This window comes from Stomoxys calcitrans, chromosome 5, assembly GCF_963082655.1.
Source record: "Stomoxys calcitrans chromosome 5, idStoCalc2.1, whole genome shotgun sequence".
Lineage (NCBI taxonomy): Eukaryota > Metazoa > Arthropoda > Insecta > Diptera > Muscidae > Stomoxys > Stomoxys calcitrans.
The window spans coordinates 9,731,509-9,747,719 of NC_081556.1; the positions used below are offsets into that span (position 1 = coordinate 9,731,509).

The 16,211-nt window shown below is 37.6% G+C and overlaps 1 protein-coding gene across 1 annotated transcript in view; it reads left to right on the top strand.

Moving 5' to 3' along the window:
- The first annotated feature begins 367 nt into the window (after positions 1–367).
- LOC106081228 (potassium channel subfamily K member 4) overlaps positions 368–16,211 on the top strand; it is a 72,409-nt gene continuing 56,565 nt past the window's right edge. The window contains exons 1-3 of the mRNA XM_013243055.2: positions 368–1,301; positions 13,384–13,481; positions 13,578–13,749. Of these exons, the coding sequence (XP_013098509.1) occupies positions 869–1,301; positions 13,384–13,481; positions 13,578–13,749 (703 nt within the window). The 5' untranslated portion in view covers positions 368–868. The remainder of the gene's footprint in view (positions 1,302–13,383; positions 13,482–13,577; positions 13,750–16,211) is intronic.

Genomic DNA, 16,211 nt, shown 5'->3' on the forward strand with positions numbered 1-16,211 from the left:
AAAAGGCGGGGGAGAGGCCTTTTCATTTTTGACGAAATTTACTATGAGGCATTGGGAGCACACGCTTCACAGATTTTGGCATCATCGTCATTATCATCCCCACGACCAATGAAGATGTTAGACAAGCATTTTCATCTATAACGTCATTGCTTTTGGCTTTCGTGAACGCACATAGCAAGAGCATCAGCCAAAAAGAAAAAAATAAAGAAAATCTCCATTGGCCAGCCGATGTTTCGATATTTCGACGTTGCGTCGTCATCATATCCTCATCATCATCATCATCGGCTAAGGCGATGGCAGCAGCATCCACAGCGCCAGCCAGCCAGCCAGCCAAACTTTGGCGAGTGGAGGCTTTGTTTCAGTTTGATTTTCATTTAAGAACGAAACGGACGAAACGCAAAATTAATGTCGATAAACCAAACGCCGCCAAAAAAAGCCACAAAAAAAAATCGCAACACGAAAGAAATCAAAATCTGACAGCTCTTAATGTGAACATTAGCGACTGAAGCGAGAAATATTCCAATTTTTTTAAGTTCTTGAATATTTAATCCAAAAAAAAAAAAGAAAAGGAAACAAAAATTATGGACGTGTGAAATTTTAAATTAAATAAAGAAAAAAAATTGAGAAAAAATACGGCCAAGAAAAAAAAATTGTGCAATCAAGCGAGTGTTGAAATTATTATAAATCATGAGAAAATTCCCATTGAGATGGCGTTTTGAATGAACGCCTTGTTATTCCAAACACTCACACACATACAGAGTAAACCATAAAAGTGCAAATTTATTACAAAAAAATTTAAACATAATATTTTAAATAAAAAACACAAGCATTTATTATAGTCAAGCAAACTCAAAATAATTCCTACAAAATGTCTCAGTCCACCATAACACCCCCACCCGCGCCTCATCCACCCTCGCGTTTTCCCAATCGTCCTCCCCGCATTTTTATACGCAATCCACACAGCAACAATGGCTCAGCCGTGGGCTCCATGCCGCCTACAGCAGCCACCGCAGCTCCCTACACCGCCCAGACCAACAATACCTTGGGCGCCAATTCGGCTGCCGGCGCTCCCTATTGGCCACAATATGCTAATCCTTTTGCGGCCGGCAATTTTATGGCCAAGGGCTTTGAGGGATTCGTTGACTTCACCAAATCAGGCATGAGTTTTGGCGAAAAATTCACCTACAACATGTACAACAAACTGAGTAAATGGTCCAAGAAATGGTTCACCCACATATTCCTGCTAACCGTGGTGGCCCTTTACACAGTGGGTGGTGCTCTTCTCTTCAAAGCGGTTGAAAGTAAGTAGTCCTAGGTGATGCTAAGAAAAATGATAGCCAAGCAACAGGTCATGGGAAAATGAATTCCTATTTAGCAGATAGGAAAGTGAAAATTGTTTTAGCCTAGCACTCAGTATTAACAAGTTAAAAGCTTTTTTATGATCGCAAATAAAAAGAAATTTCATTTGCATATAAAAGTGTGCAATAATTTACCAGTTATAATAAATGTTTACCATAATAGGTTCATAGAAACAAATTTGGGAAAAATTGGATTCCAAGAAATTCCAAGAAAAATTTAATAAAAACGAATTAAAACAGCAAATATATTGGGTTGCCCAAAAAGTAATTGCGGATTTTTCATATAGTCGGCGTTGACAAATTTTTTCACAGCTTGTGACTCTGTAATTGCATTCTTTCTTCTGTCAGTTATCAGCTGTTACTTTTAGCTTGCTTTAGAAAAAAAGTGCAAAAAAAGTATATTTGATTAAAGTTCATTCTAAGTTTTATTAAAAATGCATTTACTTTCTTTTAAAAAATCCGCAATTACTTTTTGGGCAACCCAATAGAAGAAACACCTACTAAGGTGTTGAATTGAAAATGCAAATTTGCCCATGAACATTCCATTAGGGAACGGGGGCAAACTTCTCTCATATCAATGTGTGTTGACCGAAGCAAATTTTAAGCTCCTAAAAAGTAGATATATTTCCAATCGCCGTAACGTTCTAAGACAATTTCACGATATCCTTGCCTCTGTGTGTCCGTCTGTTGTCTGACTTCATAAACTGAGATATTGAGCTGAAATTTGCCACAAATCCATATTTTTTTCCATACGCAGGTTAAGTTGAACGGTCCAAATCGGAGTATATTTGGATATGGCAGCCAAATACACCGATTTCCCGATTGGAGTTCTTGAGCCCATTGAAGGCGCATTTATTTTCCAATTTTACTGAAACTTCAAACGGTGATTTCCTCTAAACCCATTGACATTCTTGCTTTACATGGTCCTGATCGGACTATATTTGGATACAGTTGCCATACGTTGCCATACTCTGTGTGTTCGTCTGTTGTCTGATTTCATAAACTGAGATATTGAGCTGAAATTTGCCACAAATCCATATTTTTATACCCTCCACCATAAGATGGGGGGTATACTAATATCGTCATTCTGTTTGTAACTACTCGAAATATTCGTCTGATTTTATGTCGATCTAGCCATGTCCGTCCGTCCGTCTGTCCGTCCGTCCGTCTGTCTGTCGAAAGCACGCTAACTTCCGAAGGAGTAAAGCTAGCCGCTTGAAATTTTGCACAAATACTTCTTATTAGTGTAGGTCGGTTGGTATTGTAAATGGGCCATATCGGTCCATGTTTTGATATAGCTGCCATATAAACCGATCTTGGGTCTTGACTTCTTGAGCCAATAGAATGCGCAATTCTTATCCGATTCGAATGAAATTTTGCACGACGTGTTTTGTTATGATATCCAACAACTTTGCTAAGTATGGTTCAAATCGGTTCATAACCTGATATAGCTGCCATATAAACCGATCTTGGATCTTGACTTCTTGAGCCTCTAGAGTGCGCAATTCTTACCCGATTGGAATGAAATTTTGCACGACGTGTTTTGTTATGATATCCAACAATTGTGCCAAGTATGGTTCAAATCGGTTAATAACCTGATATAGCTGCCATATAAACCGATCTGGGATCTTGACTTCTTGAGCCTCTAGAGGTTGCAATTATTATCCGATTTGGCTGAAATTTTGTGCGACGTATCCATGTCATGACCATCAACATACGTGTTTATTATGATCTGAATCGGTCTATAGCCCGATACAGCTCCCATATAAATCGATCTCTCTATTTTACTTCTTGAGCCCCCAAAGGGCGCAATTCTTATTCGAATTGGCTGACATTTTACACAGGTCTCCAACATGTAATAATAATAGCAGAGCAAATCTTTTCTTATATCCTTTTTTGCCTAAGAAGAGATGCCGGGAAAAGAACTCGGCAAATGCGATCCATGGTGGAGGGTATGTAAGATTCGGCCCGGCCGAACTTAGCACGCTTTTACTTGTTTTCCATAGGCAGGTAAAGTCGAAGTCGAAAGTTTACATGGTCCCGATCGGACTATATTTGGATACAGTTGTCATACAGACCGATCTGCTGAAAAAGGGTCTTCCAGCCATAATAAGCGCATTTATTACTCGATTTCGCTAAAATTTGAAACAGTGAGTTGTATTAAATCTCCCAATATCCAAACCGAATATGGCTCAGATCGAACCCTCTTTAGGTATATTGGGTTGCCCAAAAAGTAATTGCGGATTTTAAAAAAAAAAAATTAAATGCATTTTTAATAAAACTTAGAGTGAACTTTAATAAAATATACAATTGCCATTTTGTTCGATAACCTTTTGCCATCTTCCTGGCAAATTTAGTATTCCACGCTCATAGAACTTCTGGCCTTTATCTGCAAAAAACTGAACCAAGTGCGATTTTATAGCCTCATCATTGCCGAAAGTTTTACCATTTAAGGAGTTCTGCAAAGATCGAAATAAATGGTAGTCTGATGGTGTAAAGTCAGGGCTGTATGGTGGATGCATCAAAAGTTCCCAGCCAAGCTCACTCAGTTTTTGGCGAGTGACCAAAGATGTGTGCGGTCTAGCTATGTCCTGATGGAATATGACACCTTTACGATTGACTAATTCTGGTCGCTTCTCCATGATGGCTGTTTTCAATTTGTCCAATAGTTGACAGTAAACATCCGAATTAATCGTTTGGTACCTTGGAAACAGCTCAAAGTATACCACACCCTTCCAATCCCACCAAACAGACAGCATAACCTTCTTTTGGTGGATATCAGCCTTTGAAGTGGTCTGAGCTGGTTCACCATGCTTGGACCATGATCGTTTTCGACTAACGTTGTTGTAAACAATCCATTTTTCATCTCCAGTTAAGATTCGTTTTAAAAACGGATCGAATCCATTGCGTTTAAGGTTCATATCACAAGCGTTGATTCGGTTTGTTAAATGAATTGTAAACAAATGTAAACAAAATTTCGCGCACTTTTTTTCTAAAGCATGCTAAAAGTAACAGCTGATAACTGACAGAAGAAAGAATGCAATTACAGAGTCACAAGCCGTTGAAAAAATTTGTCAACGCCGACTATATTACTACTGTATTACCGACAATTACTTTTTGGGCAACCCAATAGCTGTCATATAGATCGGATTGTCAATTCAGGGTCTCAATGATTAGGGACCTCCTTTTTATAGCCGTGTCCGAACGGCGTGCCCCACCTTTTTGGGAAGAAGTTTTTCCATGGCAAAGTACCTCACAAAAGTCGCCAGCATTAGGAGAGGATAACCACCGCTGAAAAAATATTTCTGATGTTCATGCCAGGATTCGATCCAAGGAGTTCAGTGCCACAGGCGGATGTGCTAACCTCTATGCTTCGTTGGCTTCCCCATTTTGTTTACCCTAATAAATTTCATTTGTATCCCATATTGTCGTGATTGATCTATACATCCATTTGGGGAGTTTTGGGGGGGATGAAACCGTAGGCACCCCACCGGAACAATGGATACGAAATTTTTGTTTTTAGGTTAAATAAGAGTGTATAAATATTAAGCTTGCTTGGGCTTTCAATCTCCGATATCAGGCGTTTTTTTAAATTAGGGTAATAAGGAGTTAAACAGACATTTCGTCTTAAATATGCAAATCAAATTCGTGCTCTACTCTCAAATATCTTTAATTTGAGGCCCATTCTCATTGTGGGTAAATATGTATGATTTGTGGGTGTTTGGATATCTGGATATATGATTCGTTTCTACTCTCAAATACTATTCATTTGAGTTCCATATTGACATGATAGGTCAATCAACCTATTTTAAGTGATATTAGAAGTTAAATCGCCTTCTAAGACACAAATTTTAATGTCATATTCCTTACCTACTTCTAAGTAACCTTAGCCGGGTTCGGCTAATATGCCTATTTTGGAGGTAGGGGTTTGATTTTTATGCCATATTCGTAATCTACTTCTCAATACCTTTCATTTGAGCCCCATATTGACATGAACTCTAATATGTCTATTTGAAGGAGTTTTGGGGTTGGAGCGTCCCCCAGGGTACTTCAACCCAAGTTTCAATATCATAAACGTATTACACACTCTAATACCTTTCATTTGACATCCGTATTGTCTCGATAGGTTCACTTTTGTTTTTGGGTAATGTTTTTGGGTTCTTTTTAACTTTAACTTTTTAAAAACTCTCCATTTCGAGTAATTTTTTGGTATTTTTTTCTGCAAAGATCACTTTGGTAACTTTGGCAACCATTACTAAAAATTTGTTGAAGAAGTAGATTTGAAACTAAATCCATTTCGACTTTTTTCTAATATTTGATGTTTTTGATGTTTCGACTTTCCTAACTTTTATGGATTCTTTTTGACCTTTTTCTAACTTTTTCAATTTTTTTTGACTTTATCGACTTTTGATTTTTTTTTGATGTTTCGACTTTTCTAACTTTTATGGATTCTTTTTGACCTTTTTCTAACTTTTTCAATTTTTTTTTCGACTTTATCGACTTTTGATTTTTTTGATGTTTCAACTTTTCTAACTTTTATGGATTCTTTTTGACTTTTTCTAACTTTTTCAATTTTTTTTTTTTTGACTTTATCGACTTTTGATTTATTTTCAATTTATTGACTTTTCGACTCTTTTTGATTTTTAAGTGGTGGTTATCCCCTCCTTATGTTGGCGACATTTGTGAGTGACTATGCTCTGCATGGAAGTCATGTAAAAAGGAGGTCCTTAATCATTGAACTTTAACTTGAATCGGACAGGAATCATTGATATGTGTTAAATTGGCCGCTGTTCTTTAATGAAATGGTTATGGGAAAATTTTGATCTACTCCCTTATTCCTTTCGGGAGTGCTAAACTGTCAAATACTTTTTGTTTGAGCCCCATATTACCTCAGTCGGTAAATATTGGGTTGCCCAAAAAGTAATTGCGGATTTTTTAAAAGAAAGTAAATGCATTTTTAATAAAACTTAGAATGAACTTTAATCAAATATACTTTTTTGCACTTTTTTTCTAAAGCAAGCTAAAAGTAACAGCTGATAACTGACAGAAGAAAGAATGCAATTACAGAGTCACAAGCTGTGAAAAAATTTTTCAACGCCGACTGTATGAAAAATTCGCAATTACTTTTTGGGCAACCCAATAAGTCCTGTTTCATTTGAGCACTATATTGTCGTGATTGGTCTATATATCCATTTGACGGGGAGTGTTTTTTGGAGGTGAGATGGTGCCTCAGACATTCCGCCCAAATTTGGATGCCAAATTCGTGCTCTACTCTCAACTATCTTTCATTTAAGTCCAAAATTGCCATGGTTGATAAATATCTACGGATTGGCGCGCGTTTTGGGGCTGGGTCTGGCACTCCACCATTTTGCCCCAAAAGAGAGGTATCAAATTCGTTCTTTACTCCCAAAAATCCTTTCATTGGAGTCAAATATATCCATGATTGGCTAATATGCTCATTTGGGAAGTTTTTTGGGTGTAGACACCTGCCATTACATGGACTTCATTTATTGACAGTTTCGAAATCTATTCCCAAATACCTTTTATTTGAGTCCCATATTGACATGAACGTCCAATATGGGTGTTTAGGGGAGTTTTGGGGTTGGGGCGGCTCCCTGGGTACTTAGACTCAATTTTTAATACCATACTCGTATTTTACCCTCTAATAACTTCATTCCGATTGGTCCACTTTTGATTTTGGGGTAAGGAGGAGGGTGGGCTTCTCCTTACCCCATAGGCCATATCGAAGAATTATATGGCCTATTTTTCCTACCGGATCAACCTACACAATCTGTGAAAATTTCGAGAAAAACGGTTCTGCTGTTTTTGAGTCTGTACGGAACAAACATAAAAACCCAAAAAGTCCCATATAATCGTGATATGCCCATTTAGGGCGTTTTTGTGGGGGTAAGGTGACCCCCTATACTTCGACCAGATTTTGTATGCCACATTCATGATCTACTCCTGAATACCTTTCATTTAAGCCCCATATTGATAGGAGCGTTCAATTTTTCTGCTTAGAGGAATTTTGAAGTAGGGCGAATTCCTGGGTACCTGTAACAAAATTTTAATACCATATTCGTATTCTAAACTTCGATAACTTTTATTTGAAACCCATATTGTTCTATGCGGTCCACTTTTGATTTTGGGTGGTGTTATTTGGGGTAACGGGGTGGGTCCAGTTCAGATATCAACAAATTATAAAGCCTATTACTCCTTTCTGACCATATTCGTAATTTACTCCCGAATGCCTTTCATTTGATGATCGTTAAATAAACTTATTTTAGGGGGTTAGAGGGCGGGCGCGGCCCACCCCAGTTACTTGGACCCAATTTTTAATATGATATTCGTTTTCTAGTCTCCAATACCTCTCATTTGAGTCTCATATTGTCCTGATCGGTACATTTGTATTTTTGGGTAGTACTTTTGGAGGCCGACGTAGCGCAGAGGTTAGCATGTCCGCCTATGACGCTAAAAGCCTGGGTTCGAATCCTGGCGGGAACATCAGAAAAAAAATTTCAGCTTTGGTTTTCTCCTCCTTATGCTGGCAACATTTGTAAGGTACTATGCCATGTAAAAGCTTCTCTCCAAAAAGGTGTCACACTGCGGCACGCCGTTCGGACTCGGTTATAAAAAGGAGGTCCCTTGTTATTGAGCTTAAACTTGAATCGAATTGCACTCATTGATATGTGAGAAGTTTGCCCCTGTTCCTTAGTGGAATATTAATGAGCAATATTTTCATTTGTATTTTTTGGGTAAGGGGGAGGGTCCCCCCCCCCCCCCCCCTCCGATATCAAAAAATTATATAGTCTATGTTTCCTTCTAGACCAACCTACAAAATCTTGGAAAATTTCAAGGTAATTGGTTCAGCCTTTTTTTGAGTCTGTACGGAACAAATTCATTTTATTGGGTTGCCCAAAAAGTAATTGCGGATTTTTTAAAAGAAAGTAAATGCATTTTTAATAAAACTTGGAATGAACTTTAATCAAATATACTTTTTTAACACTTTTTTTCTAAAGCAAGCTAAAAGTAACAGCTGATAACTGACAGAAGAAAGAATGCAATTACAGAGTCACAAGCTGTGAAAAAATTTGTCAACGCCGACTATATATATGAAAAATCCGCAATCACTTTTTGGGCAACCCAATACATATAAAGAATATTTGTTTTAAATTTTCAAAACCAAGCAGTCATTTGGGCATGGGCAAAGCTATGGTAATGAACAATAAAGTCTAGCCACCTTTCGAAACGGAACGTATACCAAGAGCTGCTATGTCTGTGTCCAAGGAACTCTTGACCAGACCATTTCTTTTCAGTAACTTTTCAAGAATCAAATCCGCTTAATCTTATTCTCATGGTCTTTAAACTTGACTCAACTTTGGAGAAAAAACGACAAATTTTTTTTTTTGGAATTTATTCTTTGTTAACACTTTCAGCTTTTGTTTATTAAAAAACTTTATTAGAAAAAATTGAAAAAAAAAATTACAACTATTTTTCAAAAAAACTCTCCATTTTCGTAGAAATAAGATTTTTGTCACAAATTTTGTCAACATGTTATCTTATTAAAAAAATTTTAAAACTGGTTATTAATTGTCAAAATTTTATTTTTTTAAAAATCTGGAATGTCTCCCCTCAACTTACATTGTTTAATCCTACTTATCAATCTGAAGAACAAAAGTCGCTTCATAGGGTCAGAGAACCCTTGAATGCACTTTATCTCTTAATTTTATAAACTCATGTTTGCAGCTTCCCGTTTTCGCTTTAAGTTAAGTTGAAGTTTCTTGTTTTATCTTTTAACCTTGACCCTCTGGCAATTGATGTGCTGTAATAATAAATCACAACTACAAGTACGAATACTATATATTAAAATGCTTTTTTTTGTTGTTGTTGTTCACTTAAAGCCTCTGACATCATAGGGAAATAGTGTATGGGAAAAATAAAAATCTTTATGGAATTAAATGCTTTTTTGGCACATGAAATGGGATGCTGGAAGAAGAAAGGCGATTAAAAAAATTCGAATGAAACAAACTATAAAAATAAAGATTTTAGAGAATGTATAGCTACAATTATGCAGTTGAATATGAGATATGAGTATAAAAACATTGAACGTAATTGAATTAATTGTTAATTCAAAACTAGCAAAAACGCATTAAGTTTGGTCATGTCGAACTTTGTGCACCTAAGTAATTTTTTTCGGGTAAGAGTGTCGAGGTGACCAAAACTATTCATTATTCTAAATTTTGTCAATATCGAGTAATAAAAGTCGCTTTATTCAGCCCATGACCAAAATTGGAAGATCGGCTTATATGGCAGATCTATCCAAATACAACTGTTTGTTCCAAACTTCAGCGGCAGATCGGTTTATTATATTGGGTTGCCCAAAAAGTAATTGCGGATTTTTCATATAGTCGGCGTTGACAAATTTTTTCACAGCTTGTGACTCTGTAATTGCATTCTTTCTTCTGTCATTTATCAGCTGCTACTTTTAGCTTGCTTTAAAAAAAAAGTGTAAAAAAAGTATATTTGATTAAAGTTCATTCTAAGTTTTATTAAAAATGCATTTACTTTCTTTTAAAAAATCCGCAATTACTTTTTGGGCAACCCAATAATACTAGAAGTCGGTGCCCACAGGATCAATGCAGGGACGGGCAGACAAACAGACAGACGAACAGTCTGCCGTCGAAAAGGACGTTGCCAGATCGATTAAATGTCATAGCAAAGAAGAATGCCGAAGGTCGCTATATCAAAGTTTTGCAAACGGAATAACGAACTTAGTATACCCTCCATCCTAAAGGAGAGGGTATTATAAATAAAATTTGTTAAATTTGAATAATGAAAAATTTGAAAAATCGACCAAATAATCTAAACCGTTATAAATGTGAAACAATTAGGATGTGTTGATATAATAATGCTTTAAACATGCAAACAAATAATTAATCACAACGGATTTGGTCTATACTATGTAGTGGTTGAGCTATTACAAATTTTGTTATGATCACTGGACATTCATTTGAATTAAAATTTGAATTTGAAATCCATACGGAATACCTTAGAATAGTGGAATCCAATGCATGTGCGTATGGGAGTGATTGATTTGTGTATTTCCACAAGCGTTTTGTTTGCTTTCAGAGCCAATTGCCGTCGATTTGAACATCATCATTAATTAAACATTTCTCAGGGGTTTCTCTAAGCAAATCACAAGTAATTTGTTTGCAACTGTGGCGGTGTTTCCGTCCTTCATTACGTCTATCCGTCTGTCTATCTGTCTGTCCGTGTATTTGTTCGCACTTTTAGTGTTAATTTTTAGAGTTCAACAATTTATGCTGCGTTGTGTGATTTCCGCTGAGAAAAAAAAAAATGTTTTGTTTTGTATTTTTATACAATTCCACATTGTTTTTATTACAGAAATCTAAAAATATCACAAGTGTCCAAAATTGGAAAAACAAAATTTATGTTATGAATATCATAAAATTAATTTGTAGAATTTTTATGAGTTTTTTATATGATAAAGCGGAAATCTAAGAAAAAAATATATATTTTTTATTTAGGTAAGGCTAGGTTTAAGTGGCAGACTCACTTAGACGTTTTCGTCCATTGTGATTCACAGGAACAGAAGAAGAAGGAAGATGCCTTCTAGTTTTGTCCGTTTAACCATGCAGATCGCCTTAAAAACCCCAATTACTTGCGAATGTTCATATCCGCTAAATCAGACAGGTTCTCAAAGAAATGAGAACCTAAAGTGGAACTCCTTCTGACTGCTAGTGCGGAAAACACACACCCAGAAGGTGTTCTATAGTTTCTTCTTCTTCGATGACCTGGCAGCTTCCTCAAAAGTCGTTGCTGGCAACCTTCAGTTTTCTGATTAGACAGTTACCTGTCATGACGGACACATTACTGAGACGTCTTTTCTAGCCAATGACAGCAAAGCAGTAGACCTCTTCAAATCTAGATTAGGCCACATAGTATTGGAATGCTCACAGCCTCCTCTTCTTTCCATCTATCACTCTTTTTCCTTCGGGCCTGCTACTGAAAACTTAGCTTACATGCCACTAGAGGCATACCCAAAGATTCCACTATCTCTGGAAAGTGTAGGGTAGTTCCTAGTCTCGCAAGCTCGTCTGTATGGCCCGGCACCCAGAATAGGTAAATTTTGAACAGTTCAGCCCATCGTTGAGAAATCTACGACAGTCGAGATCGTTTTTTTTCAGAAATGCGTTCTTCAGGGATTTAATGGCTGCCTGGCTGTCTGAGAAGATATATATGTCAATCGTCGTAATGCCATTATATGTTAACCATTCCACCACTTCCTTAATAGCAAGGATCTCCGCTTGATACACACTGCAATAAACAGTTAATCTTTTCGATACGACTAGTTCTAGATCCTTAGAGCACACCCCCAAGCCCACCTGGTCGTTTAGTTTGGAACCATCCGCATAGAAGCCTATGTAACTTCTGTTACCAGGGATATCGTAGTTCCAATCGGTTCTATCAGGAATAGTGGTACAGTACTTTTTATCAAAAACCGGCTCAGATAGGGCATAATCCACACTGCCTGGAACATCGGATATTATATCAAGGATAACACAGTGTCCGTAGCCCCCACATGACCAATGAGTAAGCTGCCTTAATCTGACGGCAGTGATCGTTGCAATTTGGGCAGCCACAATGTCCAGAGGCAAATTCTGTGTATCAGATGGTGTCGTCCTCAGTGTGGCTGTGATGCACAAACAAGCCATCCTTTGGATCCGATTAAGTATTGAACAGTAGGTGGACTTTTGGAGCGACGTCCACCAGACCACAACACCATATAGCATTATAGGTCCGACAACTGCAGTATATACCCAATGCATGACACGCATTTTAAGCCCCCAGCTTTTGCCAATGGCTCTCTTACAGGTGTATAGGGCAAGAGTCTTTCTTGCTCTTCCAAAAATGTTGGATTTGAAGTTCAATTTCCTGTGAGGTATTTTGAGCTTTCTGTAAATGGAACATTCCCTCCTCCCAAGGAGACAGGTTCCACTGCAGATAATTTGTATCTCCTGCTGAAAAGAAATACTTCTTTCTTGCACGGATTTATACCTAGACCACTTTCGGTAGCCCACTTTGCTGTTGCACGTAGAGTTTCCTAAAGTATATCTCTTAGAGTCATCACGCCACGTCATCAGCAAACGCGACCACTTTTACACCATTTTCTTTCAGAGACAATAATATATTGCTAATGGCTATATTTCAAAGTAGAGGAGACAGTATACCTCCTTGAGGTGTTCCTCTACTGACCCATTTAGATCCACAAATCCCAAGCCTGCCATAATGCATCTTTTAGTAAGAAAGTTATTAAGAAACTTTCTTACGGTAGATTTGATGCTTAGTAACTCCAACTTCTTCATGATTGACGTCGGTTTTACATTATTGAAAGCACCTACAATGTCAAGAAATTCTATCATTATACATACCTTGACAGCGAGAGAACCCTCTACTTAGCCGAGTAGGTCGTGAAGGGCTGTGTCAGTGGATTTGCCTTTACTATATGCATGCTGCTGCTGCGTCAGGCGATATCCAGGCATCTTTGCCCTAAGATATGTTTTTATCAACCTCTCAAGAGTCTTCAGCATTAAGGATAACATATTAACCGGACGAAAATCTTTCGCCTTAGTGTGGTAGGGCTTTCCTGCTTTCGGAATGAAAATGACCTTCGTGTCCCTCCATCCTACGGGTATATATAAGACATTCTGATACAAGCAGAGTATATCTCCCTAAGCCAGGGAACCAATCTATCAGACATAGCTTGTAATTCAACCGGTGATACATCATCAGAACCTGGCAACTTAAAGGAGACGAAACTTCTTATCGCCCAAAGGATTTTCAGTTCAGACACAATTTCCCTAATTTATTTAACAAAAAAAAAAACAAAGAAAATAATTTAAAAATAATTATTGTTTATTCATTATTATTCGTATTTTATTTTATTATAATTTTTTTTTATTATTTTTATTTTATATAAGTTTTCATATTATTATTTTTTCAGGTCGCCAAGAGCAAACGGAACACATCAATACACATGATGAACAAAAGAAATTATTTGCTGCTCTAAAAACTTTAGCCGAAGATCATGAACTAAGAAAGGTAATATTTTCCCAAATCTTCGATTAGGAATTTGCACGAAAATAAAGAAAAAAAAAAAACTGCCAGCTTCAACTCATGTGAAAACATTTCTTATAGTACAGTCCAGGAGAGTTTGATGGCAAAGTGATTCGTACCCTAAGAAATCATCAGTCAGGTGTTGAATCCTTATTGAATAACAACAAAACAATGGAAGAATTGGCTGCACCCACAACCAAATGGTCCTTTTGGAATGCCATGTTTTTCTGTAGCACCATCTATACGACAATAGGTAAGTGGCATCACCAGAGTGAAAATAGAAAATGTTTCATTTTTTCTTCAATTTTTGCTCTAAGAGGAAAATATGGTCATAAATATTTGATAAAATTAATTGACAATAGCCATAATCTTATTATTATTAATGTGATTATGGTCATGATGATGACGTTGATTATATGAAAGTCGTATGGTTCTATAGCCACACGCATATTGTGACTTAAAGATATCAAGGGCATTGTTGAACTGTGGGGAAACTGAAGCATTTGTTTAGGATTTTTTTTTAGAAAAAATATGTAGAATTTAGAGTTTGTTGAAATTTAAAATTCCTTATCTAAGTCCTACGATTTCATCATTAAGGTAATAAGTAGGTTAGGTCAGGTTGAAAAGAGGGTGCAGATATTAAGTAAGTAATCAGCTTGTTGTGCGCTCTAAAAACCAAAAAGTAGCTATGAAAAAGAAAATTTTAAGTTAGGAATTCCATGCTACTTACAAAATCCTTAATTGTTGCCTATACCTCTCCCTTAAGTTGGTTCATGTCTCGTATCGTGTCCCCAACTAAGTACTGGTGTCAGTTAGCCGCGAAACCGGGCAATGACATAGAACATGCTCCAACGTATCATCATCTCCCTCACATGCCCTACACATCGATTTTGCATAAGTAAGCTCGTAGTCCTATGAGTCCCGTTATGATAACGAAAGCTTTACTGACCTCCTTCTTACTTCCTTTCAGTAATAGACTCGCCCTCTCATGTTCCGGATCCTCCAAAGGATTTTAGCCGTCCTACCGAAACAATGTGAAACAGCGTTTATCGCTCACACCCTTAAATCGGAATGCGTCGACCCGAAAGGCTTTGGGTTAACCAAGTTTATCGACGGCAGTTCTTTGGTGTTCATTGCCAAATCGTCTGCCCTTTCAGTTCCCCTTACTCTGTTATGGACCGGCAACCAAACGTTGCGAATTGTGCCATCCTCAGACACCGCTAGGCTGTTCGTGACCTTACCCTCCTGGTTGTTATTTCCCCTATGGCCATTTTACTGTCCTTATAGATGTTTGAACTCGACGTCCTCGCGTTAGTACCGCACCACCTCACGCATTCCGTGATCTCTGGTCAGGCAGTCTAAACCAGATCTCAGTGCTTGGGTTCTCAATGTAGACCCCCAGGTCCACTCTGTCCCCTAGCTTTAATCCATCCGTGTAACATGATCTTCCAGACGGCAATACTAGGGTTCCGTCAGTCCAAGATTGTGCCGCTAATAGTAAACTAAGGACCCTTTTTTTTGGTCCGGAAAATGCATTTCTGCATGCAGAGTTGGTATTCTACTGGCTAAATTCCCAATGCGTGGGTATTTATTGGGTATTTACTCAATAGAGACCTTTCTTGGGTATTTATAAATTTTGAGATTTTTTGAAAACATTTTGTACCAATTTTTTATAATTTCTTATTCTTTGTGTATAAACCTGACCTTTTGATCTCATAAAATCGGACTATAGTTATATAGCCGCTATCTAGACCAATCTCCTGACTTAAAGTTTTGAGGCAACAAGTTGCTCATTTTCATCCTCATAGGGTATTAGGCCAAAAAAACATCCATTTATTACCCGAGTTCGATGAAATTTGGGACAGTGAGTTTTGGAAAGCCCGTTCCCATTCCTGTTAGATGTGGTCCAAATCGGACTATATTTTGATATAGATGCCATATAGGCCGTTCTCCTGATATAGAGTATTTTTCAAACGATTATAATGAAATTTGGCACAGTGAGTTTGGCAGACCTTAACACCTTTTTGTTGAATGTTGTCCAGATCGGACCATCTTTGGATATAGCTGCCATATAAACCGATCTGCTGATATAGAGTTTTGAATCTTAAAGAGGAGCTTTTTTCATCTGATTTCGATGCAATTTGGCACAGTTAGTTCCGAACCACATTTGCCAATGGGTAGGGATCTTCCATAGAAATTGGGTAAATGGACATTCACATAAAAAGGTGTTGAGGTCTGCCAAACTCACTGTTCCAAATTTCATCGAAATGGTATAAAATATGCTCCTTTTATAGGGTCAACACTCTATATTGGGAGATCGGTCTATATGGCACCTACATACAAATATTGTCCGATCTGGGCCACATTTGACAGGAATAGGTAGGGGTCTTCCAGAACTCACTGTGCCAAATTTCAGTGAAATCGGATGAAAAATGCTCGAATGAAAAATGCTCTTTTGGTGGGCTCAACCCTCTATATCGGGAGATCGGTCTATATGGCAGATATGTCCAAATGTGGTCTGATCTGGACCACACCTCACAGGAATGAGAAGGGGTCTAGCAGAACTCACTGTGCCAAATTTCATCGAAATCGGATAGCTTACGTCCATGCTCCCATCGTTGAGATCACTTTTGCCACTCCAAGATCAGTTTTCATTCCCCTTAGGACGTCCAGTTGTCAATGCTTGTCGACAACATTTTCTTCAGTTATTCATCC